This window comes from Thunnus albacares, chromosome 1 (assembly GCF_914725855.1).
Source record: "Thunnus albacares chromosome 1, fThuAlb1.1, whole genome shotgun sequence".
NCBI classification, from domain to species: domain Eukaryota; kingdom Metazoa; phylum Chordata; class Actinopteri; order Scombriformes; family Scombridae; genus Thunnus; species Thunnus albacares.
This window is the reverse complement of record NC_058106.1, coordinates 12,803,125-12,828,964: the sequence shown is the minus strand read 5'-3', so window position 1 is coordinate 12,828,964 and position 25,840 is coordinate 12,803,125. Positions and strand designations below refer to the sequence as shown.

Here is a 25,840-nt window from a genome sequence, read left to right as displayed (position 1 = left end):
GTAGACAGACAGATATAGATGTTAAATAGATTGACAAGACAGATGGCATATGTACTGTGTTTATTCCAAATTAAGCATTAAGCATTTTTAAGCATTTTTTTCCAATGTAATTAACGTTTAAAAATGACCATTGTGTTCCAGGACATTGACAACTCCACTGGACGCTTCTTCATCACTAATAGAGACAACTACACAGAGCTCAACATAATCAACCTGGATATAAACACAGATCCTGGAAAATACGAATGCAATGCCACTAACGTGATTGGGAACACTGCTGAGATCACTATCCTACGGGTGCGAAGTCATCTTGCACCGCTTTGGCCATTCCTGGGTGTGCTAGCAGAAATTATAATCCTTGTTGTCATCATCGTTGTGTACGAGAAACGCAAGAGGCCAGATGACATTATCGATGGTAAGAAAACTTTCACTCTGTTATTAGCAGTAGGCACTAATAAACTATAAAAGTCATTATGTTAAAATTACAGCACAGCAATTCCAAAGTATGAAGATATTCAGTGTTCTTTGTCTGGAGTCTGATCATTGCTATAAAAGTATTGCACTATTTTTAAAATACATGTAGTATACAAACTGCACTGACACTTGGTCTGATACTAAGAAGTAAAGTTAAATAATAATTATGGTAGGTTTGCTAGTGTCAGATCAGAAATTTCAGTTACTACAAAGTGTGTCCAGTAACTCCCTTTTCCAAAAGGACTTTAGATCTAAAGTAAGGTCAAATGTCATCATGAGAGGAGCTTGCCAGATCTGTAGTGGCCAACTGACTATCTAAGGACTTGCCTCCTTGCATCTTGACTGGTGTGGCGAAAGGAGACAGGAAGGACATTGTCACATATAAGCCACATATTGCACATATTAGATGCATGCAATGACCTTTACATATTCACATTAGGTAAACAACCTAACCGCAGCCAACCTTTCCAAGAGTTGGCTATTTTAGTGTTGTGTACTAATTGCAATAGCAACAGCACATTTGTTTCCATACTGATAGAAGAATAAGAGTGCTCATAAACATGCGGGTTTACCAGCATGTAGAGCTACTTGCTGGTAAACTCGCATATTAGTCCCAATCTGTAACTTAATTGGTTACTATTCTTTTCCCCCCTTCTTTCCAAATGGCAACATAATCTAAATGGGTGGTAAGTGAGAGATTCTGCATGGTTCCAGAGATTTTTTTTTCTGTCAATTTCTATGTTTTTACGAGCCTACAGTCCATCCAAACATTTTGCATTGTCTTATGAGATATTAACATTGTGAATTAAGTTAACTTTTATACCAATTATGGTGAAATGAAAACTTATCTCCATCCATTTTCACTTCCATCAGGTTCAGGTGACTTCTTTTCACTTGATAGCTTCAGACATGGATTCAATTTTGTTGATTTCTGAAGAGCCAGAATCTTAAACCATATTAAAAGCTATATCTACATAAATAAGTGAAGTTTGAATTATATATAAAATAAACATGTTGTGTATTTCTCAACTGACCGTCATTGAAAATGCAGGCCTGTGTCAGTATGTTAGTAGTCCTAATGCCACAGCTCAAACTAATCACTAGAGTGAAAAAAGTTTTAGCAAAAAAGTTAGCAAATGTAGACAAGTGATGGACATTCACCAATATTCAATCGTACTTTAACATATTCAAATCCAAACCCCCAAAATACATTGATTTAGTTACTGTATTGTACAATTATTTGGATAACTGAAAACACCCAGTTCTATTTCTTTTTTGTACACTGACATACAGTACATCTTCAACAGCCTCAAATTATATGTTTAGAATTAAATTGAAATGTTAAAATAACATATAAAAATAAATACATGTCTATGGATAAACATGAAGAAATAATGAAGAAACAACATCTTTCTTTGCAGATGTAATACAAGTTATTTCTAAATGTATTCTTCCTCTTAGTATGTTTACCTTTTAATGTATTTCTTTTTCTACTGAGGAGGGGTGAGTCTGATATTTATGCATAGTTATCAACACCAGACTACAGGTGTAACCTCTGTTTGCTGCTAGATGCATTCATTGGAACTGCTTTTTTACCTAAACTATAATGGTACTATACAGTATGTGATTATGAACAAGAATGTTCTCACTATGATCACTCGTGTGTGTAGCTTCAACATGCCACTGCACAGTGCAAATAGTTTATTGTGCTGCTTGCAGAGCCAGGAGACTCTTTTGAACAAAAAAGATAAAGCGGTGCTTAGAATTATTCATTTTTATGACTCTCTTGGCATATGCAAGTAGCAAAATAATTTTCAAGCATTCCTACTTTATACACACTGGGCTTTGGTCTGAAAGACGCACTGTAGACAAGCAGGTAGACACTAGTTTGCCCGACAACATCAAGGTTGTAAACAGCCCATAATTCACTCTCTTATACTAAAAGGCTCACAAAAATAAATAAAAGAAAAAATACCCATTAATTAATATGGGACAGATAATTAAATACATAATTTCTGCAGAATGTCCAATTCCTTTGTTCATTCTGTCATACTTTTATCAGTTCATGCATTTCTTTTTTGTTTTGAGATTGTCAAATATAGTAGCCCATATGTGAGATCAGCCTTTCCGCTTAACAAAAGAAATGGCCCATGCTTCAGGAGGCAGACAAAATCACGTGATAACAATGTGACAAGATGAAAATGTCTAGAAAGCCCAAAGGCATCTCCAGTCACCAAAGGTTCTGTCTGACCTTTACTCATGTGGCTTTGTCTTCTTTTTATTTTGGAATCAAACATTAACACACTATACTATTATATAAAACCACAATAGTCTTCCCGCTAATGTGAATCACTTCAGCTGGGAAACAGTTGTACGCTACAGTACACTCTAATACAGACCAAAGAAAGCTTCAGGGTACATCCTGCTTTTCATTCACTTAGTCTAAACAAATATTATTTACGTAGTAAAATGTGTAAAGAATATTAAGTAGATAAACTTGTTTTAGACTTCAATGTCTTAAACTGGTCACATGCTGTTTCTCCCCATCACTCCTTCTTCTTCACACCCGATACACACACTGCCTGTGCTCCAGACAATCACACAGGAAGGTTTAAGCTGACAGACGTAAATGTATTCATAATTTAATGGGCTCCAAAATTAACAGATGTTTCAAATTATTAAGTATTAAGTACTGTAGATATCGGTTTATGATAGCTACCAGAACCCATTTTTTAAATTTTAAAAAAGTCATTAATTTCTAACCATTATTTAAGTTCAAATGTATTTCTTTACTAAATATAATAAGACACTATGGTGGTTAACCACATCTATTATGATCTGTTAATATCTATAATTGAATATATAAATTGTATGTATTTTATTCAAGTTACATTAGTTAATCATATCACATTATTGGTTTGTTAAAATTGTTAATTAATCGATAATCAATACAAAAAACAAACATACAGAGAAAAAAATGCTTTCCTACAATACTTGTTTAAAATACATACACACACACAGCTCAAGTAAGCTCTGTGCATGGCCTCTAGTTTGGTTTCATCTACCGGAAAAATGAAGCGATTAAGGTGGATTATTTTTGCCATGTTTATGCCATTCAAATCAGCAATGAGGACTCCCAGCTCACGATGCACAGTCTCTCTAAATCTCCTTTTAGCATCCCGTATTCCCGGAGGTTTTGGCCCCTGTCTGCGCGCATTATGAATTCTGTTCTCTTGATGGCTTAGCTGTGTTTGAACACTTTTATACTCCACAACCAAGAGCTCTGAGGCAGAGGCTGACATTTCTATGCTGTTTCAAAACCAGTTGCTAAAATTCCAGATTTTGCTGTGTGATAATTTGCAAAATACCACAGAAAATTTAAGCTGGGAATTTTGTACCCACTTACAGTTTGATGTTACGTACGACTACAACCAATGCAGTTGAATTTAATTACTAATTAGATTATCAATGTTCAAGTACTAGTTTCACACAGTAAAAATCTGTTATTTGTTATATGCTTGCAAAGCCATTATGATAAACATAGCTTTTGTGTTGTATACATAGGATGTGTGAAAACAGTGGGACATGCCGACAGATGTTCCTCCTCCAAGTGATCACAGAACCATGTTTTTTTGTCTTAACATTATAACTGCCATGATTTGCTCCATATTAATGCCATGGAATGCTGCTAATGCTGCTTATCTCAGACATGTAACTGCATGAAAAATATCTCACTGTGTCTGGTTACTTACCTGTTGACACATTTTCATCTGTATGCCAAACACCAACCACCTTGTCAACCCCAAGGCTGCGGGGTTTTCAAACTAACTTGTCACTCAGTGCAACAATATTCACTATTATTCACCAGTTCCTCTTCCTGCAGTGTTTCGTTATGTTAGATAATGTACGTTGTTTACTGCACTGCTGTCTTGTGAAAAATTATGACAATTTATGTGAGGAAATTATTATTCAAAAATGTGTGTTTTCATTAACTTCATGTTGCTAATCTTAATTGAAATTAGTGTTGAAAGTTGTTGCAGGGAATTGATAAAACCACTAGATGCTGAGAGAAAGATCCATGTTTTTATGCCAAACCAGTCACCACAATATCACACCCATGTGCTAGGCCCTTTCAAATTCACTATGAAATTGCTGAGTGTAATTAAGAGATGGTTTAAAGTGAGCCATCTGTAACCCTCCTACACATATGCTCAGCCTGAAATGAACAGAAACCTCATGAGATTCAGATGGCATGTGAGGTTAAGTTTAGAATGCTTGGCAAAAAAGCTGTGGTTGTTTAAAGGACCATACCAGTTTTCAGTCCTTCTACTACAAATATGTCACTGCTGACCATTTTCTCATTCTTGCAGTTGATGATATTTTTCTGAATGGATTTTTACCACCTCCCAAGCAGCCTTTAGTACCCAAAAACATTTTTTAATGCAATAAGCTACAAAACTCACAGTACCCTTTCCCCTCCTGTGTTTGCTTAATGTTTTCCTTCTGAGTCTGTTTATTAGACGCAGAGCTTGTGCATAAAATGCTGTTCAGCAGCTGACTCACATGATGTCAGAGCTTCCCACCAGTGCACACGACTGTGCCACACCACTATTCAGAGCAATCTGTTCTCTCAGCTGCATTAACATGGAACATTAACGTTTGAAGGATATGGTATCCCATTTCTAGCAAATTTCTTGTTTCTGGAAAAGTGTGAAAATAGTCAGCAAAGCAAAGTACATACCTATTGCAGTAAATGTGCTGAAACATGCAGCACAGGTATTTTCCTTTTACCTTTATCTCATATTTGACTTCTGTTTTCTGCTTTTTTCCCTCTGTTCTCTCCTCGCGTCAAAGATGATGAACCAGTTGGACCAATGTAAGTAAATAAATATTCTTACAGCTACACATACTGTATAATTCATAGTGAAATACTCTGTACTGTGATTTGAATTACTATTACCTTTAGGTCACTAAACCATAACTGCTTCTTTCCTAGGAAAACAAATTCTACAAACAACCACAAGGACAAAAACATTCGCCAGAGGAATACAAAATAAGCAATTTACTCAAGTAAGAGTCTGTTGTAAGGGATGGGGGCTAAATATAGAACTCACTGCAAGGATTATCCATAGTCACGCCTTCTCTTGATTTTTCCTTCACAGATGAGATGGCTAAACTGCATTTTTGGCTACATGAAGGCATCAGAGGTGGATAGAGCTCCAGGCAGTTTTGAAAAAAGCATATCTTGTCTCATTTTATGAGAAACAATATCAGCATAACACTGGCAACAAAAAGAACATAATGGCTGTCTTAAGCATGCCTTATTCAGTCTTACATGGAGATTTCGGGATGACGAATAATGACGAAAAACCACCACAAAGGTGTACACATTTTTAATGTGCTGTTGATGTCTCCTTTATTCATTTTATCATGGTCCTCAGATGAGGTGATCCCTTTTGTATTACATATCATGTACAATGCATGCAAGATAATTACGCAATAGGATACTCAGAATAGACATCTTCTGTTGTTATCCCTCGTGTGGCTTTTTTTGCATCCAAAATTACCTTTTTTATGGAGTCATCCTTATCATATATATATATATATATATACAGCACCAGTCAAAGATTTGGACACACTTTCTCATTCAAGTGAATGGGAAAGTGTGTCCAAACTTTTGACTGGTTATATATTATATATATATATACGTATATATAGTTTTCTTCTTGAAAATTTGTACAGCATATCATTGTAATTTAACTATGTTTGATTTTGTGACAAGAAGTCCACTTTTAACAGAACTTTTATTGTGAAGCAAGGGCTTCAATGACTGGCAGTATTTACATTTAATTGAGAGTGATTACAGAAAATGACTACTGTGTGTTTAACTATCAAAACAAAAATATGTGTATTATTTTTATTTTCTTTTGAGAGTAACTTAGGTGTCTCGTATATGTTGCAGTATGAGTGTTCAAATGATAGGAAATCTGTGAAAGAACTATTTTTTTTATATTTCCCAATTTCATTAATTGATTTTTATTTTCTATTTTTTCTCTTTAACTGTATAGCATGGCTATAATCCTATGCAATATGTATTCTTAAATAGATATATGGAGGGCAGTTTGTTTTACTCAGTGAAGCTTTAATATTGTGGGATCACTTGGAAGCTGGCATAGCAAAATTCACTGCTGTAGCTGCATGACTCCTCTTTCAATACAATGTATCAGTGTGTGTTGCGGTGGAAATGGACCTGCATTAAGGTGGGAACAGAGGGACCAGAGTATATAGCCACGATCAAACATAGTGAGACCAATATTTTTTTCTGAATAAAAGGTTTAAAAATGAACCCAGATTTTTTTTTTTTTTTTGGTATATTCAGTACCATTGGATGCATCCTCTTCAGGCAATATATCATGACTACTAGTGTGAAAGAACATTTCAAACAACATCGGCAATACAGCAAGCAAAACCTCCACCACCACCAGGCACTTCCTACACATACTGTAAATATATATAAATATATATAAAAAAAAAAACATTTCACTTGACCTCTCTGCCTTCAGCTGTTGTTCCAATTCTTCACTCTTGAAGCAATTTCCTCAGCTCCCCCTCCACCTTCTCCACAAATGCATGAAAGCTAGGATCCAGCAGACAAACACGCAGGATGGGCTCCAAATCACCTTGTGCCAAAGAACCATGTTGGTATACTTTAGGCAAAGTCACAGCATTCTCTCCCAAGAAGTGCTGTGGAAGAACAAAAAAATACTTCATTGACATTTAAAAGAAAAAACTGTTAATTGAGTAGTCTTATGCTAGTATTCGTCATTTAAGAAAAGTACCTATGCCTCAATAAGAATCGATAAAAACATTATGCTTTTTGGTTAAACTTAAAACAAAATTACAATTAATGTTGTACATTAGATGTTTAATTTTGTTAGTTTTAGCTCAAGATGACCCACTGTTTACTGACGCTCACTTAACAATCAATACCTGGGTAAGACGCTTGATTGACAATGATCCTTGGACAACCTCAGACTCAACTCCCACAGCCTTTCCCTGATGACACAGGGTTACACACAAAAGGAGAAAAAAGATTTGACAAACACGACATGACACCACAGGGTTAAGAGGCCAATCAATGGCTTCATTACTAATTGAAAGATATCCACCCCTCAAAGCCCTTTCATCTTCACTGTGAACTCCTTCAGTGTGTCTGTACGCTAAAGGTCACATTCAACCCCATGGCAGAGTCCATTTCTTTCTCAACCCTTCATGTTAGATGTTGTGAAGCCCAGAAGAGCGTGATCGAAGATCAGAATCCAATTTCTAATCAACCATTAAGCTTGAGTGTTTTGAAGTTCCAAAGTAAAAAAAAAGAGACCTACTGACTTAAAGCACAATTGAATAATAATGTCCAAACCAGCGTCGAGCATCCTTGTGTCATTTGTAGAGTAAAAATTTCAGCTGGTTAAATGCTTTGATTGCATAATTGCTGTTGGTTTTTAGCTTTAGGACAAAAATGTTTGTGTTCATAATCAACAATTTGACTGTTCAAGGCAATATGACAAACTAATTTCTTCAGTGGCTTAAGGGACATGCCATTCTGATGGTTGTATTTATAAATTCATTTTTATTGTTCTACATTCCTGTCTGTGTGTGTGTGTGTGTTTGGGGTGGGGCTTACTGTACTACACCATATATTTTATTGTGATTGGCTAATGATTCATGTACAGTACATAGTCTATCTCACTCCACCTACTGTAGTTGTAATGTCACCTCTAAGAATATGACAGTATTGTAAATAGCACCATCTAGTGAGGGGAATGTTGATGAAGCTGACCACAATATTGTGACAATACTGTTAATTAAGCAATGAACAATGACTAATAGTGTTAAATATGTAATTTTACAGTCTGTCATATTTACATTTTTAAATGTACAATTTACAAAATACATTCAAATTAATAATTACATTGTATGATCAGTGTCTCTGGAAGAAAAATGCAGTAGGTCTTTGATACATCCACAAACTAGGCTCTCAAGTTACCACCTATGTCATAGGCCTATTTTGGGGATTTCTATGGGCAACACATTTAAAAGTACAAGCATCTGATCTGTGTGTTGGTGCTGATTACAAATATAGAAATTGTATTTACTGAATTGTAAAATGGGCAACCTGTATCAACGGTGCAGAGACCTCAGTGGGGGGCTGATTAAGGGGCGGTGGGGCATCATCCTGAGTGGTGACAGGCAGGTACTCCATCAGTTTTTCCACAGCACTTGAACACTCCTTTATGGCCTCTGCCCTGCTACTTCCATCAAACTGCATCCTTATCATACGGCTCTCTCCCTGCAGAAATCCACAAATACATTCAATCTGTGTCTGTCAATCCCAACTGTCCCAATTAAAAACACACTCTATGATTTGTATGTTGCTTTTGTGAAATCAGCATCTCATTTAGATTTAAACCAAGGGTTTGATAAAAAAGAGACTAATCAGGCAACTCAAGCCTGCGCATTAAACTTAACAGCAAATTATCAGGGTGATAATTTCAGTATGAGAAGGCTGTTCATCACAGCACCTGAATAAACTATAAAAAACCTAATAATCCAACCTACAGTATTATTAGTTTTGTTGGTTTTCATTTTAAATAAGTTCTAGTTTTAACCTTGAATTAAGACAGAAGCTTGAGAAAATATTACTGTGTTGGGATTGCAATACATCTCACAACTCACCCTCACAGTAAATCGAAACATCAGGTTATCAGTCTTTTGGTGTACTTTGATAAAATCCGAGCCATGGAGCAGAGGAATTGTATCCTTAAAAAGACAAAGAGAATAAATCTTTTAGCAGGCACAAAAGGAATCTGTTTTACCCATAGGCAAGATTATCTGATGGATAACAAATAAAAAAAACATTTCAGGTATTTTTTAAAAATATAGAGTCATCCTCCATCCTGCTGAGCCAAATATAACAGCTTTATTTCCACTCATGACATGTCTAGACAGAAGAGAGTGCTTTACTTTTACCAAGCTGATTGGACAAAAATAGTTACCTAAAACTGTCTGCAGGGGTCTCTATTTACTCAGTAACCTTAGAGTCTCAGCTTTGAGGATTATAAGCATTTCCACACATGCAACTAACCAGTAGATGTAAAAAGGCTTCAAACAATAGCCTAATATTGTGATCAGCCTATTTTGTTAAATGTGCTTAATAAGTACATTTGTTTTGACTGTTTTGACACTTTCAATGTAGATATATAAACAGGATTTTCATTGGAAAAAACAGCACTGTTCCAAAAGATAAATGTTTAAAAATGTTAATAAAACACACTTTTGTATTCATAGCAGCATCATACTTAGGAATTTTTGGGAGAATCATCTCAGCTGTCTCTGATTGTAGTACAAAAAAATCTATTGCTGGAGAGCAAGTTACCATAATGGTGGAAATAAACATAAAAGTAAATATATTAGGTTTCCTAACTTTTATGGATAAGCTTTACTTTCTGTGGGACAGTCAAATGGTTTATTACCAATTAGGGAAACACAGTCTTGGGTATGAATTTATTTTATTAAAATGCTAACTTAACTACTGTTTGTTATAACACAAAATATATAGCTAGATGACAAATTAAAGAAAAAACCTGAATAAATGTGTGGAGAGGCCTAATAAATGTACATGTTTCCATACAGGGCACTAGAGGTCACTAAACAGTCTGAATGGCTCTGTTTGTTAAAGTATAAAAATGATGTGAATCACATGCTGTGGTCTCACAGTTACCAGCACTTAGACACATGGGAGATTTTGGATCGACGTGTGTGACAGTGCTCCTCACCAACATCATCAAAACACTGAATGATAGAGTATCTTTTGGAAGAGCTCCCGAGCCAAGAAGCATCGAGGCTGCTCTGGCAGCTAGTGTGAGCCAACACTTTACTAAGACACTTTACATAGTTTTTTTTTTCCACCCATCTGTTGCATGCAAGATATACAGTATATGCATTTAAAGATGACTGATTTGGTGATGAAGTCAGGATTGTTTTTGAGGTATTTTGAGGAGAGCACTGGAGATCCTCAGTAAACCCTTGATTCTCTTTAATACAGCAGATTTCACTTGTGTTCAAAGACAATTTGTTTCAAATGTTTTTCCTCCAGACCTTATCATGTAGCCTATAGGCCTAAGCTCTTTGTATTGAAAGTTCCTGAGCATTCACTGCACCAATCTATAATAGACCAGTCTATCATCCTTGGTGAAAGCTCTCTGCAGTCTGACCTGAATATCTGTCTGGCTCGGCACCCTGGCACAGCAAGATAGCAGTGTCTCCTGCCAGAACTCCATTAACGAGACATTGAGTAGTCCCTCAAATTTCTGTTGTCTGCAGGGCAGCAAGCTAACTTTTTATGTCCAAAGACCACAATAACTTTACCTTTACTATTTTACCTGCTTAACCAGACTTCTACAGTTAAACAAACCTATACATAACGGTTACCTCCTAAATTACTATTATTTGTGGTGGTGACTTTAGTGATTTCCTGATGTCTGATGTCTGCAACTGGTCTTGGCCTATTTGTGGAGTTGAGATGTACATGTCTACTGTGCCAATCTTGGCAACAAACCAATACAGGAATAGGAAACTACTGTCAACTCCATGAGGCATATAAAATATGAATTGAACCAAGGCTTGTAAATTCATGCTCAACCTGACTCCACCTTAATGTTTCTATCAAAATCTGAACCAAGCCTGAAGTTGGTTTTAGATTTTCTGAGCCTGTACTTGGCTTTTCACATTTTTAAAAATGAAATGATTTTTAACCTGTACCCTAAACGTTCTGACGGGGCGTTTGGCTTGACCTAACCAAAACAATCCAGTCAAGTCCCATCAGATTTGAGTAGAAATGTCAAGCTCTTCAGCAGAATATTTCATATGGCCTTCATGGAAGCCTTTTATCTAGAAAGCAGATTTTGTTACTGTTTAACATCCTACAGATAGAAAGGTGCATTTTTTCTTTAGCCATCATGTGAATGGTGAAAAAAAGGCCACTACATACTGTGTAAACACACTATATTCCAATTAACATATAGATTATTGTTCAGTTCTATAATTTAGTGGCAGATAATACAGGTACAAACTTCAAAGAGAGTGGCAGATCATAGATGTCCCACCTGGGAATGTCGTTTTGAAACCAGCATTACTAATGTAATAATTAATATGATTCATAATATTCAGTGTCTCTTCCATAAGGGGGAGGACAACCAATTATAACAACTGTGATGTTCTATAAATTGCCAGTGCCAGAGCATGACATTTGCAGCTGCAGCCTTAAATGATTTCAAGCAATTCCCCTATAGCCACAATTTATTTTTCAAATTACAGAACTTCAAGTTAAGGTGCAATGCAATACCTATGCAACACAGTGTTTCATGGACTAACATCTACTACAGTCTAGTGTCAAAATGATGAGGTCTTATGAGCTGGAAGTGTGCATGTGAATATCAACATGAATTGATGTACCCTGCAGATGTACCTGCAGTTCAATCAGTGCATTCAGAACCAGGCTGAAGAATCTGCTGAAGGCTGCTCAGCTCTGTGACCATGGAGTCTGGATTTGATCTCATGGTCTTCTCAAATAATCTTGCTTTTGGTTTGACATGCTTGTATTGTTGACTTCTGGTTGAGACTGTGAGTGTATGTGATGTGTTATTGTGTATAGCTTTGAATTTTGTATCTTGTATAATGTGTTCCGTGTGTTTTTTGCTTTGTATTATTTGTTGCTGTGCTGTTGTATGTTTTGATTGTGGGGGACTACATTGAGCTAACTCTGGTGCAGTGCATCATTTATGTTAAAAACTGTACACTGTCCCAATAAACACAATACGATACTCTGCAGAACCACTAAACCAATTATAAACTGATGATTTCTATATATTCATGTGACTGAAGACAGACCCACATTTGATGACAACCCTATTTTAATCTATAATACTAATCTTAAATAAAACATGTCATATGTTAATCTACAATAGAGTCTTTTTACCACCCCCCCCTTTCCAACCAAAATGAAATGTACAGTCCTTGTCACTGCTAACTCCCACTATTGGCTTTGGGAGGATCACAGTCATGTGTTTCACACAGGGATTTAACATGTATCTTTGTTGAAGTTGTATCCCTAGTCACTGTGTTGATGGGACAGTAATTGTTACTCTGAACCATTCTCAAAAAAAATAAACAAACCAAACAAACAAACCCTTCATGGGGTACCCTTTCTCAAAATAGGTTCTTGCTGCATGCCTTCTTTGGAAAGAAAGAAGTTAGTTAATAAACTAGGCCTTCCCACCACTTACATACATCCCAATACACCTTAATCAACACATACAGTGTACCATCGTCTGGAAAGTAAGGCTGAGTCTTAAAGATCCCCTCCAGATATGTTTTAACAAATATCAAAATACTCTGCTTAGAATAATAATGTGTGTCTGATATTTTTCCTCAAAAAAAAGTACAGTTACCACATTGCAAATATTTTTCATTTCAAACGTTTAACTGTTGGCTATAAGATAATCCCTTCAAGGTGGACTCAAGGTGAGCACAGATGAATGTGAAAACAACGTTCTAGTGTCAAACTCTGCACACACATCATTCCACACAGTGAAGCTCGAAGATTCATCAAGAAACAAGAAGAAAAACACATTTTTGAGTGGAGGGGGGCTTTAAGGTGCTGCATGCTCATTGTAAAGGACTATCCATGGAAATTAAACAGCATAACACTAAGACGATCAATCTTGCTACACAGTCTTCTTACCAAGCTTTCCTGTCCCTGCAATACCAACAAGTATCCATATTCCACAATTGTGATGACAATTTCGGGTTCATTGCCATTTGCCTCAAATACCTGATGAACAAAAGAGAAAATGAGTCAGTGCAAAGTTATAATGAGTTTTCCTGATCAACTCATGATGGATCTTTGTATACATTTTAAAGGGTGTTTGGTTAAAACTGATGTGTGTAAATGAGCAGTTCAAGAGTACTGAATTAGACATTTCTATATGTTCTATGTCATTTTGAGCACATGGTTTAACAGCCCATCTAATTAAGCACAGTATATTTAACATTTTTTAGTTGGTTAAAGTTGCACTTTTGGATGTAGATCATGTGTGTTTGGAATAATCTTCTTTAATTAAAACCATGCAATTCCATGTCAACAAATGCCCTAGGACTGTATATTGCAATGTGGTGGAGTCCTATGGGTGAAGCGTAAAAGGCCCTAAACTAGGTTTAAATGAACAGTTTGAAATATATGTTTTACATCCTTTCATCACAGTCTTCTCTGTGAACATGCAGCTCTAGCTTGCCATCTAGAGTCTGATGCATTTAATGGAGGACAAAGTTACAATCCTTGCAGCTACACTGCCTGATTTTGTTACATATCACTAAATCCCCAAATTATTTTGACACTCAACACAGATGGATAGCAAGTTGGAGCTGAATGACAGGGTGAGGAAAAACATTTGGTGACTATGAAATGCACAACACCTGATAATGTGTGACATTTGTGGGCATTTTACAGGAGTCTTCCACATAGTAGTACTTAAACTGTTGAAACAAAGTTTACTTGCCACTTGGGATTATGATCATAGATTTATAATGTATTCATTTTTATTTGTGTTCATGTAAAACATATTTGAAACATGCAACTTACCTATTGCACTTACCTATTACCAAAAAATGATCAAATTATCTATTTATTATAAGTATGTCATTTAGAATAAGCACTTTTCATCATTTTAACATGTCACAGCAGGAAAAGCCTACGTATAAATAACAATTAAATAAATCAAATTAAATTAAATAATTAAATTAACAAGGACTAAATTCCATTTAGCTTCTAATATGAATGAATCCCCTCACTTCCATGCAGAGAGACCACATTTAGCCTACTTTTCTTACAGGCTCAATTGTACCTAATATTGGCCTTTTTGCTTCTACTGTACTGATACTTCTAGAGATATCATCAGGAAGTTATTTTTTATGAAAAAACAAACAAACCTATAACTTGTGCTTAGCTTAGAAACATTCAACTACAATCATTTCATTAGAGGCACAACTAAGTTACCAGCCAGCGGTTAGTTAGGTCCAAAGTGAAAGTGTTTTAAGAACTTCTGAAGACAGCTTTATTTCATGTGTGCACACAGTAATAGTATAATCAATACACCTGCAATGACGGCAGCTATTAGCTGTCAAATTATGGCTCATTGGAATGTAAGAGTACCTATAATGTCATATGCTAACGCTATGCTAGCTAAACAGAGAAAACTAATTTTAGCCAGTTAGCATAATGCTGCTCAACAACTGTAAAGTGAACGTGAGTTACCTTCCAAGGTCTGCCTGCTGTCTTTGTAGAGCCTGGAATGAAACGGCCATAGCGCTTTAACCTCCATGTAAGACTGCTGGCCATTTCCAATTATGTATCGATATTTTTTCTGGTAAACTAATCTGCTAATTTAACAGTGTAACTGTTAGCCGAGCCTGTGTACTACTGGCGCGCAGAATCAGCACGTTCCTGTTTTACTCAGACACATAACAAAATATGCTTTAGCCAGCCTTAGACGGATAGATAGATAATAGTATTCAGAGCTGCAACGATTAGTCGATTAGTTGTCAGCTATTAAATTTATCGCCAACTGTTTTGAAAATCAATTGATCGTTTTGAGTCATTTTTTAAGAAAAAAATGTCCAAATTTTTATTCCAACTCCTTGAATGTGAATATTTCCCGGTTTCTCTATTCCTCTATGACAGTAAACGGAATATGTTTGGAAACAGTGATCATCATTTTCAACCATTTTCTGACATTTTTTTCTGGACCAAATCGAGTTATCGAGAAACTAATTGACAAATTAATCGATAATGAAAATAATCGTTAGTTGCAGCTCTGATATTATTATTATTAGGCTATATATATATATTGTGTAAGTTTGCATGGCAGTGCAAGGGATGCTGGAATGCATATTGTATGGATAAATTAATAAAGTAGCCTAATAACTTTATTTACAGAAGTAGTTTAGTAGTTTTATGTGTTATAGATGCGTACAGTAGATACAGCCTGTTTAATTGACAGCAACAGAATATTTTGTACATATTACACCATGGTTATATTGCATCATAATGTATATACTCTGTACGAAAATGTGATATTGTTTTGGCACAAAACTGTGTAACCAAATCAAAGCTCCGCTTACCATTTACTAGCATTTGGGGGCTTTTAGCCACATCTCTCGCATTCTTCAGGAAATGGAGCTGGCTCATGTGACCTCATAGTGGAACCTCAGTCAAATGATAACAGGTGGATATAAATGGGGGGGGGGGGGGCAGATTGTAACCACTGTATCTGTTGATGGTCATTGACATTGATGTGGATGCCTAACTCCTGGTTTGACCCTTTTCCACAGTCACCGGTTTTGTTCTAATGTTCACAGACAATTAATGTCTGTTTCCGGTGTTTATTCAGTCACTAGTCCAGGGTCCATTCACTTTTATCAATGCAATGGTCACTACAGCTGAGACAGGATTTTACAACTCTGGTAAAGTTATCACAGTGGCAGCTATTTTATAAACTATTGTAAACGGTAGAATTACTCTGTTCACGTTACAAAATAATCCACCCAGAGTGTGCACTTTTTTGCCAGAGCTCTCTGTGTTTGTGGTCTGCTCTTTGTATGAGGGTCTTTGATCTTTCATATTGTAAGAGGAGGTTAGAGTTACAAGTGAAGTTTTTTTACTGTAATAAAACTGAAGAATTCTGACTCAGGAGGAGTCCCGGAAGGTGGGCGGGTTTGCACTAATGATTTTAATAATTGCTGTGTGGGACTAGATCTGCAGCTCCTGTGGAAGGGTGTACTTCCTTTGCCAGTGCAGAAAGAGGAAATACATCCTGCTGGGTCATCTTTATGTTGGAGTCTATGTTGATGTCTACACACCAGGTCCTGGAAGGTTGTAAATCCCAGAAACCTGAAGGTTTCAACAGCCAATAGTGGTAATAATAGTTCTTTCTTCTCCCTTTCCTCTTTCTGCCAGTGATTTATTTTTTAACCGAAAGTCCTTCACAGATCTGTACTTTTTGCATGGAATATCCCATGGCCTTTCTACTTCAGAGCCTTCGGATTGCTTTCTCTCAAAGAATCAGGAAAGGAGATTTTCCTGTTTCCCAAATTTCAACTCATTTTTTTGCCACAGCAGCAGCAGATGGAATATTATCTTTCCAAACAGATAGAAGACTGAGGAATCAGGAAATGTCTCCAAACAGTGGTTTAGTGTTGTCAAATAACATGTTTTTAAAGGGTTTATATCATCTTAGAGGCTCAGATGTAGTCATCTATTAAAAGTCTCAAATGCAAAAATTATGATACTATGAGAAGCACAAACTTGGACTGACTAGATAGTACCATGTTTGGCTCACAGCATCCAACATCCTGTCTGATGATTTCCCTAATGTTTTATTTTGCTTCTCAGATCCAGCCAGGAGCCAACTTGACTAACAAGAGAGGAACAATATTAGTCACAGGCACAGCACAGAACAGGTAGGACATGAGAAGGAAGGGAGAAAGAAAATGTTGATGGCTCAGTAAGACTTTCATACCAAACAGGATAAATTGAATTTATGATCACTTGTTGTCAGTACAGGAAAAAACGCTCAGTGCACAGTGTCAGCATGGCTAAAACATATCACACAATAAATAAATGTGCTAAAGTGTATGGCCACATATATTCTCCAAGTTTTAATGTTTGCTCTATTTGGAGTGTGCAGTGAGGACATTTCTTAAATATGGGGCGGTTTAGCACTGTGACCAGAGTCATGTGCAGTATGGGATAATACTAACTTTACATATTGAGTGTGTATTTCTATGACGTGTGTTTCATATAGTCACAAAGGTTTGTCTTTAATTAAAATGAAGGCCTACAGAACTGAACTGAAATCACTCAAAATTTTACCTTACATCCAAATCAGAATGACTGATTTGATTAAGCACTCTTGTCTTGAATAAGTGTCAATCAAAAGCCATATCTGTAACCATTCAGGACTTCAGCACTTTGACACTTGATTGTATAACTGTACTGATACTGGAATTGTGAGGCCAACACTAATATCAGAGGGTTTATAAAATCCAATAATAATATATAGGCTGCCATACATTTTTTACACAAAGGAATGATATAAACAGTTTTAATGATCTCTTTAATTCTTTTCTTTATAACTGTGACCAAGGCAGGGGAAGAGGGACATTTAAAGGTGCAGTGTGAAGAATGTACATCTAGCGGAACGGACTTGGCAGAAATGGAATATAATATTCATAAGTATGTTTTCATTAGTGCATAATCACCTGAAAATGAGAATCGTTGTGTTTTCGTTACCTTAGAATGAGCCTTTTATATCGACATAGGGAGCGGGTCCTCTTCCACAGAGGCCGCCATGTTGCACTACCATGTTTTCTACAGTAGCCTAAAATGGACAAACCAAGCTGGCTCTAGAGAGGGCCTGTCACATTTTTTGTGAGTTTCGCGGCCATTGTAGGTTCTCCTACATGCTTGGAAGGGGAGGGTGAGGGGAGGTGTATTCAGTTGGTGGCAATCTGCAACCTCACCGCTAGATGCCACTAAATCCTACACACTGGTCCTTTAATAGCTGAAAAATAAACCTGCTCTTCAGGGCTCTCTGGTGGACAAACTATTTAATGGCTTCACTGTTTTTAAATTACTTCAAACACATGGCCGGATTAAGCTCCTAGGGGGCCCCAGGGCAGAAGTTTGTTGTTGGGCCCCGGTTGATCCCCCCTATAAATGGTACACTAGAGCTGAAATGATTTGTTGATTAAATAATGAGTTGATTGATATAAAATTAACTGGCAACAATTGTGATAAGTGACAAATTGTTTGGGTCATTTTTTAAAGCAAAAATACCAAAAATTCACTGGTACCAGCTTCTAAAATGGGAAGTGAAATCCCTTTTCCAGTTTTCCAGTATGGGAAACTCAACATTTTTTTATTTTTATTCAGACAAAACAAGTAATGTGTTATATGTTAACATGTTAACTTGGGCTTCAAGAAATAATGATAAGCATTTTTCACAATTTTTGGACATTTTATACACTGAACAATCAATCAATAAAGAAAATAATTGTTAGACCTGTTGATAATGAAAGTAATTGTTGGATGCAGCCTTATAGTACTCCTATGATGGAATAGTACTACCTTGCCCTAGGTTTTCTGTGTGCATGTTACAACAAGTGGGTACAATATAATTAAAGTCTTACAAGTAGATTTTGAGACAGAGCCCCCTTTTAAGATGAGGGCCACAAGATGTACTTTTTATTTCCCTCCTATTGCCCTCCAATGCCATATTGGCATTGTATCTAGCCAATAAGTGGGTTCATTAATTAAACTTTGGAAAGGGGCATCTTACAAAATGGGGAATCAAATATTGTGACATTTTGCAAAATTAGCACAGTAAACAATAACTCTTAAATTAGATTTATTTCCAACTATTTTTCATTAGTGAAATGCTTTCTGGATTATATTTGACATCAGCACATTAGACAGAGAATTATTTTACTTACTTGCAACATTGTCCACTGTAGAATAATCTAAGTCTGTCTGCTCAACAATTATAAATACTCATTTAAAATTCTGACCTGTGAGGATCTGTCGGTGAGAATATTTCATCTATTGAACTAATTTTATTTGTTAACATTCTAGTATATAAGTCACTTACTGTATGCTTGTGAGTATTTTTTTCTTATCACTTTAATAAGTTAAAGACAAAGATACAGTACAGTAGATTAATAGTGAAAATTGATTGTTTTGGTTGATTTTACACTAAACAAATCCTTACTTATTCCCATGTTTCCTTGCCAAGCATTTTGCTATGAAAATCATTGATAAAGTGAGCTTTGACTAATTGTCATGTAAACTCATCATGTGGACCTCCTTGGGAAGGGGGATGTTTTTGTCACAACCTTATTGAAATTTATTACAGAAAAACAAAATCTGCAAATACTGAAACTGTCATGCCCCCTAACTCAGGACCTTCCTTTTTCACTTAAATGTCTGATTGTTTTTGTGGAAATGATGAGGAAATTAATGACCCTGCTATTACACATAATTTTACAGAATCGTGTGTCTATATTTGAACCACATTAGATAGACAGAAATGAAAAGGAAACATGCCAAACAACAGATTTGGATGGGGAAAACGAAACATAAGTCTGTAAGTCTCAATTGCATTATCTTCTAATCGTTGAAGTGGCCTAAATTGTATTCCTCTAAACGGGAAGAAAATCATATTTTAGATTTCAAAAATATTAATATTTTTCAAGCATTACAGGTCTGTGTTGTAGCTGCAATTCAACCAACTAATGAAAGCCTGACACTCTTTGTCAAATTGGCCATCCTATTCTAGTTTGAACCATTTAATGTGCGCAAATTACGCAGTGGATCAGTCTGATCGTGGGGATGGCAAACAGGCTACGTGGAGCCAACAGTCATGTATTGTTGAACAATGAGCTTGCATTGCCTACCTGTAGCCTTAACTTAAGAGAACAGGAGAGCGTTTTAAGAATGGGAAGAGCATTCCCCTTTAAACAAGGTGGGCTGAGCTTATTTGCAGTTCTCGCTCCTATGGCAACCCAATAGATCAGCATCATGAATATTCACAATTCACCAAAACGCACCCTGACTATGGATCAGTGATGTCAGCGGTCCCTGGAATGCTCTACTGTATTTTTGCACGATTGTGTCGCGTTGTTTGATGGCAGCTGGCAAAATATCTGGTGAGAAGAGCATCCTTCGTTGTGCATGACCTTTCCCTCGTCTCCATATCACCGTCCGTCGGCACGTCCCTCACATGTCAAGCTAAGGTGACTTTCAAGCAGTTTTTTCCACTTTTGCGCACAATGTCGGAACGACACAAAGATGTACATCGGGGACGCAGTGGCCAAGCGGACCGCCCAGGCTGTGCGTGAGGACATATGCAAACTGTCAGGTAGTCTAATTATGAAAAAGAGTGTCTCTCATCTGTTTCAGCAGAGCCACGGCGGTCCATGTCATGTGTAGCAGGCTTTCAGGGATTCAGATTAGCTCCAGACTGATCGCTCTCACAAACAGATAGGGAGCGCTGGGCTGGTGGCAATAATCGTTACAGTACAGCCTAACAATTTGGATTTATTTAATTTTCTCCACTGTGTCTCAATGTCATAATGGACAGGTTGCACTCCTCCATGCGTAAAAGGCTCTACAGTTTGCCACAACACATTGGACAGAAAGCATCTATAATGGGTGAAGGAGAAGACGCAGACAAGGACACCCGGAGGAAGAGTATCAGGATGAAGCCTCTGCCGTCGCCGACCTCTGGGGGAAGCTGCAAAGGCATCGGGGAGACCAAAAGTGGGGAGTCTGTGATCATGGAGACGGACATAGGGAGACCGATGAAGACCAGCTCAAATGGAGATTGCCGGAGATTTCGAGGCAGCCTCTCGTCCATCACAAGTCGGCATGTGCACGACTCGGACTCGGCGGAGGAGAGACGCCTCATCACCGAGGGGGATGTCACCCCGAGCGAGGAGAGCCCCCCCGGAGCCATCGGTGATGGGCCGCCGGATCAAGGCGCGCAAGGGGCCACCGGTGGCGGAGGTACCCAAAATGATTCCCAAGACCAGCAGTCAGGGTTTATAAAGTTGGATGGCATCGATCAAATTCTGCCGGACGACGAGAGATTATATCAAGCTGGGTTCATGCACAGACAGTTTGGGGCAATGCTTCAGCCAGGGGTCAACAAGTTCTCCCTGAGGATGTTTGGAAGTGAGAAAGCGGTTGAACGGGAACAAGAGCGGGTTAAATCCGCCGGATTTTGGATTATTCACCCCTACAGTGATTTCAGGTAGGCTAAATGTAGACACCTTACACATGAACAACAAAAGGCTTAGAATAAAGCGTCACGTTACTATCAATGCCTTGGCACAGGCTCAGATGTTTTTCTCTGTGTGTTTATCATTTACCAGTACATTCATCATCTCTGGTGCAGCCCATTCATCGTTTTATTCAGCTTTATAGCACCCTCATCACTTATCCTACACATCCTACTCCTACACGTTGAAATATTAGGCCACATTTTACCAAGGCCATGATTGTAATAAATTGACTTTACTGCTTTATGAAAAATCATCAAAATGTACCAATTTTGATAGATTAATAAGGGAGTTCTTGGTGCAGCAGAAGAATAAGATTCACTAGTTTCAGGATACACAAGAGGCCTGTAGACACACTGTTGTGTTATGGAACAACCCACAGATAACACATCCTTTACTAATAAGGCCAATTTACCTATCTTGTGCAGATGCTATTCAAATGAATACAAAATTGAAGCCCCTCAGGGGTTTCTGCTCCTTTATTTGAGAAAACATGCTCAGCTAGGGGACATGATTTATCCATTGATTAGGGTTAGTGATGAGGCCTTCACATCACATCATTGAGTTTCTTTCTTTCTTCTCTTCTTTTGTACATAGTATTTTGAAAATGAACAGGGATAAGTCATTTTTATTGGAATTTAATTTGATTAGTCGTTAAAGTTGTAAAGCCATTTTGAAATGATCAACACATTTTACATCTGCATTTAACATTGTGGCAAACTACAGCAGCAAAACTGACTCATAGAGTCTATGATCGCTCTTCTTTCTTGTCCTGCACACTTCTCTCCATTAGTGCCCTTGAGTTTGTTATTGGCCATATGCATCTGATTCATGGCCACATGTAGGCTCTTAACGGCTAAGAGAGATTGGAGTTAAAGTCCTTCATTCTTGCTTTTATGATTTTGGACTTAATGAACTTAAATGCATGTATTCATCTTTACTTGCATCTCAGACAACCACTTCATAGGAGGTGTCACTGAGCTGTTTATTTAAAACAGTACTGCTGTGGCTTGAACAACATAAAATATATCCTGTGAAATCAAATTTGGAAAAAAAAAAAATCTATATTGACTGCTCCATATGTAGCTTCTAATTCTCTCAAAATTTTAGTAATTGTATATCATGGCTGTTTATTGTGGTAGGTAATGAGCCTTGTCTTTTTTCTTTAAATTATCACGTTTTCATGTAGTTCAATAATTCAGTCAAAACTATTTAATTACAGGCTGTGTCAGCCTTGGCATTTAGTTCACCAATGCATCTTATCATTTAAGTCACATGGAGACATCCGTGTTGCTGTAAAAGGATACAGAGCAGGATTGTCATTGTTACACATACTGTAACATTTTCTCCTTGTCTGTGACATTGAATCCTGTCTAGCCTGCCTAGTGTTTGATTGTCTAATGACATACGATACAGAAACTATCACCTACCACAAAAGTGTGTCATTTCTACCCCAAGAACAAGATGTCTGACTTTGAGAGACATGTGAGTTGTAGTGCAAGTTGCTCGCAGGCCCGGGGTGTCAGTGAAAAAGACTAAATATGACTTTCTAGAATAGAGAGCAGACCAATTTATCTGACTGTTTATCCAGTGGGAGAAATGTACTGTGACTGCTGGCAACACTGGATGTTTTCTGTTGAATTTATATTTAAGATTGACTCTCATGTCTGTTAGTTGACTTAAGTTGTCATGAATGAAAAGCAACTTGTTAATTGTACTATTTGTTTGTAGACAGATAGCAAGAGAGAAGAGGAATATCTGTGCAACACAAATAGGAGTTTTTTGCAGACAAAAGAAAAATGCTTTCTTGTAACACCACATGTCAGACAGTCTTATGCAGGTGGATATCAGACTTACTGCTGTTACAGAACTATTCACTCATACTATCTCCAAATCCACACACAGGTTGTGCAGGTCATCATGAGGAGGTGAGACAAAGTTTTAGACAGATTGCCATTTTTGTTATGCTCCTCCCAGCTGGTTGTGTTTCCTCTGACCCCCTCTGCTCTCTTACTCACTGTGTTAAATGTCATGAGAGAGGGTGATTTGGGGCTTGGGGAGACTGTTCTCATACTGAAAGGGCAGAGATTTTTTTGAAGTGTCTTTGAGCAAGAAATCGGGGCTCTGTTCCACACTGCGCTCGCTACAAGGAGACGCACGTGTGACTCTCTCAGTGAGGTGGAAATAATAAATAAATAGATAGATTAAATTGCACTGAGAGAGAAGTGCTCTAAAAAATGAGGTTAGCCACCCACTTGTTCGGGGTCTGAGGGAGGATACTGTATATTACCATAATTAAACCATTTTGGCAGTCTGAGAGTGGTTTGCTTGTGGTTCAAGCACTCAATACTATGATTACGTAATCACTCAACTCTACAATTAAAACCACAGACGTGGTACTCAGTCAGGAGAGTGAAAAATGTAGTCTTGGCTATCACTGTATGAAAAGATTAATTTATGTTTCTCCGTGACTGACAAGGAAAAGAAAAGCAAACATAAATGCAGCAATTGACAAGTAAATTTAAATATGATGACCCACTATTGAACCACTTCTCTCAGGAAGCCAACAAGTATAACACCTAATCAGTATTAAAATGTTTCAAGCATTTTTTTTTTTTGAAACACACTTATTAATGTTAGATGGAGAGAAATAGCACGTCATGTCAGCATGTTGAGACGAGTTACAGCTCATATTTTATTTTTAATGAGCTGAAGGAGAAACATGATACTTGGACGCCCACTTCCTCCAAAATCAGGATCAGAGACAGGACAAGATGACTGTAATTAAAGTACACAAGGAGTATGAGAGGGATCTTTTAATGGGCCTGGAGAAGAAGAGGGGTCGCTGTGACTAAAAGTTTTATTCCCATGTCTGCATCAAAGCTTTGGCACTATAAGCTCAAATTAGAGTGTCACAAGGAATCACAGAGTCATCACTGCGCCAGAATTCAGCAAAATCTTCTCTTGTCAAGTATTGTATAACGCTAAGAAGCAGGGGAGGAGCAATATCTTGCAAGGGAAAAAGACGGATTAAAAATGGCATCATAATCCAATCTACAGCCTCATTTCCAGATCCAAAGCTGAACAGCCTCCTTCGATTCTGAACGAGAATTTTCCAGTCAGGAGATGTGGTCAGTGAGCTAGCTGCATGGTGACATCCAGCACCCAAACAAAATAAAACAAATCAAAAAAACAGGAGACAAGCGTTGCTACAAAATGACTGAGTTGTATGGAGTCTTTTAAATGAAGATTTTTTACTGTCCTTAAGCACACGAGGACCATAAAATATCTGTGGGGGTTTGATAGGATTGTTGAACAATACACATGATGGGGGCAGAGATTACTGTCCCCTCTTCCCTGCTCTCACTGGATGCTTCTGTTGGATATCTGCTCTGCTCTGTTAGCTTACATGCCTCTGTAAAGAAAATGTGACCGCTGTACCATAAACTGTGCTGAGATTGATAAGTCACAAAATGCTTATTACCCCTTTAAAGATATATAGAATATTTCAGTGCTTGATTGACAAAATGTTACCCCTTTCACTGAACGGATCCCCTATCTTTTCATGATAAAAACCAGGTGATATATATATATATATTTATTTTTATTTATTTATTTTTTTTGCTTAGCTCTTTGCATAGAGGCTTTTGAGTGGATTCTATCAGTGCAACAGTATTGTGCGGAATTCTAGACAATTGATGCGGCGCAATATTAGAATGCAGCCCTCTGATCGTCAAGTGCCTTTTAATTATCTTGTGATTCAGAGCCCAGAGGACACATCTGTTGGGAAGTCTTCCACATTTCCCTGGAGAGATAGAAAAGAAGATGTCTCACATTAGAACTTTTTTGCACTGAAGGCTCTATTAAGCGCCCCCTCCCCTCCTTTTTTTTTCTTTAGTGCCATGTTGCCAACACTATCAGAGAGGGGGGGTCAGCTGTCCTGCAGTTTCTGTCAATCAGTTAAATCCCTTTGCAACAGTCAGGCGAATCCTTCTGCAAAGTCCACTTTTTCAACAGCCTTTTATTCCTCCTGCACATCCAGCGCTGTTTCCCAGAAGACACTTACCTAGACAGTGGCAAAAATAAATCCTGTGAAAAGACATCTTACAATTTTGTTTCTGTTATTTTTTTTGCAGAGAATACATTAAAGAAAAGTAGAGCAGATCTAGTCACTGACGTGCACTTTGAGGCTTTGATATAGTTTAAGAGAAGTAACAAAATGTAGACTAAATGAAAATGTGCACTATGCTCATGAATACATTAATATGACATTATATTAATAATTAATAGGTAACATACCTATTAATATAACCAGTTTCTGATTTGATGTTTGTATTCTCTTGCTAAAATGTGTCATAATATTTTAAATTTCCTTCATTAGCCTAAATAAAAAAAAAAGTACAGCTTCTCA

At 37.2% G+C, this 25,840-nt stretch overlaps 3 protein-coding genes across 6 annotated transcripts in view; 2 read left to right on the top strand and 1 right to left on the bottom strand.

Annotated features, from left to right (window-relative positions):
* Nucleotides 1-6,820, top strand: part of nptnb (neuroplastin b) — a 28,478-nt gene extending 21,658 nt beyond the window's left edge. For both annotated transcript variants that reach the window (XM_044335437.1, XM_044335349.1), the window contains 4 exons: nt 142-415; nt 5,329-5,350; nt 5,471-5,544; nt 5,637-6,820. In XM_044335437.1, coding sequence (XP_044191372.1) covers nt 142-415; nt 5,329-5,350; nt 5,471-5,531 — 357 coding nt within the window. In that variant the 3' untranslated portion in view covers nt 5,532-5,544; nt 5,637-6,820. The remainder of the gene's footprint in view (nt 1-141; nt 416-5,328; nt 5,351-5,470; nt 5,545-5,636) is intronic.
* rec114 (REC114 meiotic recombination protein) lies at nt 5,852-15,218 on the bottom strand. Its single transcript, XM_044335557.1, has 6 exons — nt 14,846-15,218; nt 13,277-13,366; nt 9,211-9,294; nt 8,651-8,824; nt 7,465-7,530; nt 5,852-7,218 (listed from the first exon to the last, which is right to left on the bottom strand). The coding sequence occupies exons 1-6, from the start codon at nt 14,927-14,929 to the stop codon at nt 7,054-7,056; spliced, it is 663 nt and encodes a 220-aa protein (XP_044191492.1). The 5' UTR covers nt 14,930-15,218; the 3' UTR covers nt 5,852-7,053.
* Nucleotides 14,824-25,840, top strand: part of LOC122968669 (potassium/sodium hyperpolarization-activated cyclic nucleotide-gated channel 4-like) — an 82,011-nt gene continuing 70,994 nt past the window's right edge. Inside the window, exons 1-3 of one of the 3 annotated variants that reach the window (XM_044334181.1) lie at nt 14,824-14,912; nt 16,982-17,049; nt 20,730-21,401. In XM_044334181.1, coding sequence (XP_044190116.1) covers nt 20,743-21,401 — 659 coding nt within the window. In that variant the 5' untranslated portion in view covers nt 14,824-14,912; nt 16,982-17,049; nt 20,730-20,742. Of the gene's footprint in view, nt 14,913-16,981; nt 17,050-20,721; nt 21,402-25,840 lie in introns of those variants that run through there. The other 2 variants (XM_044334262.1, XM_044334098.1) reach the window with 2 other exon arrangements.

Bases quoted from the DNA above. Each gene is read 5' to 3' on its own strand.
- rec114 (XM_044335557.1), bottom strand. From the start codon at position 14,929: ATGGCCAGCAGTCTTACATGGAGGTTAAAGCGCTATGGCCGTTTCATT. The intron at 13,367-14,845 runs GTAACTCACGTT...TTTGTTCATCAG, and splicing joins CAGCAGGCAGACCTTGGAAG to GTATTTGAGGCAAATGGCAA. The intron at 9,295-13,276 runs GTAAGAAGACTG...TGTCTTTTTAAG, and splicing joins TGCAGGGACAGGAAAGCTTG to GATACAATTCCTCTGCTCCA.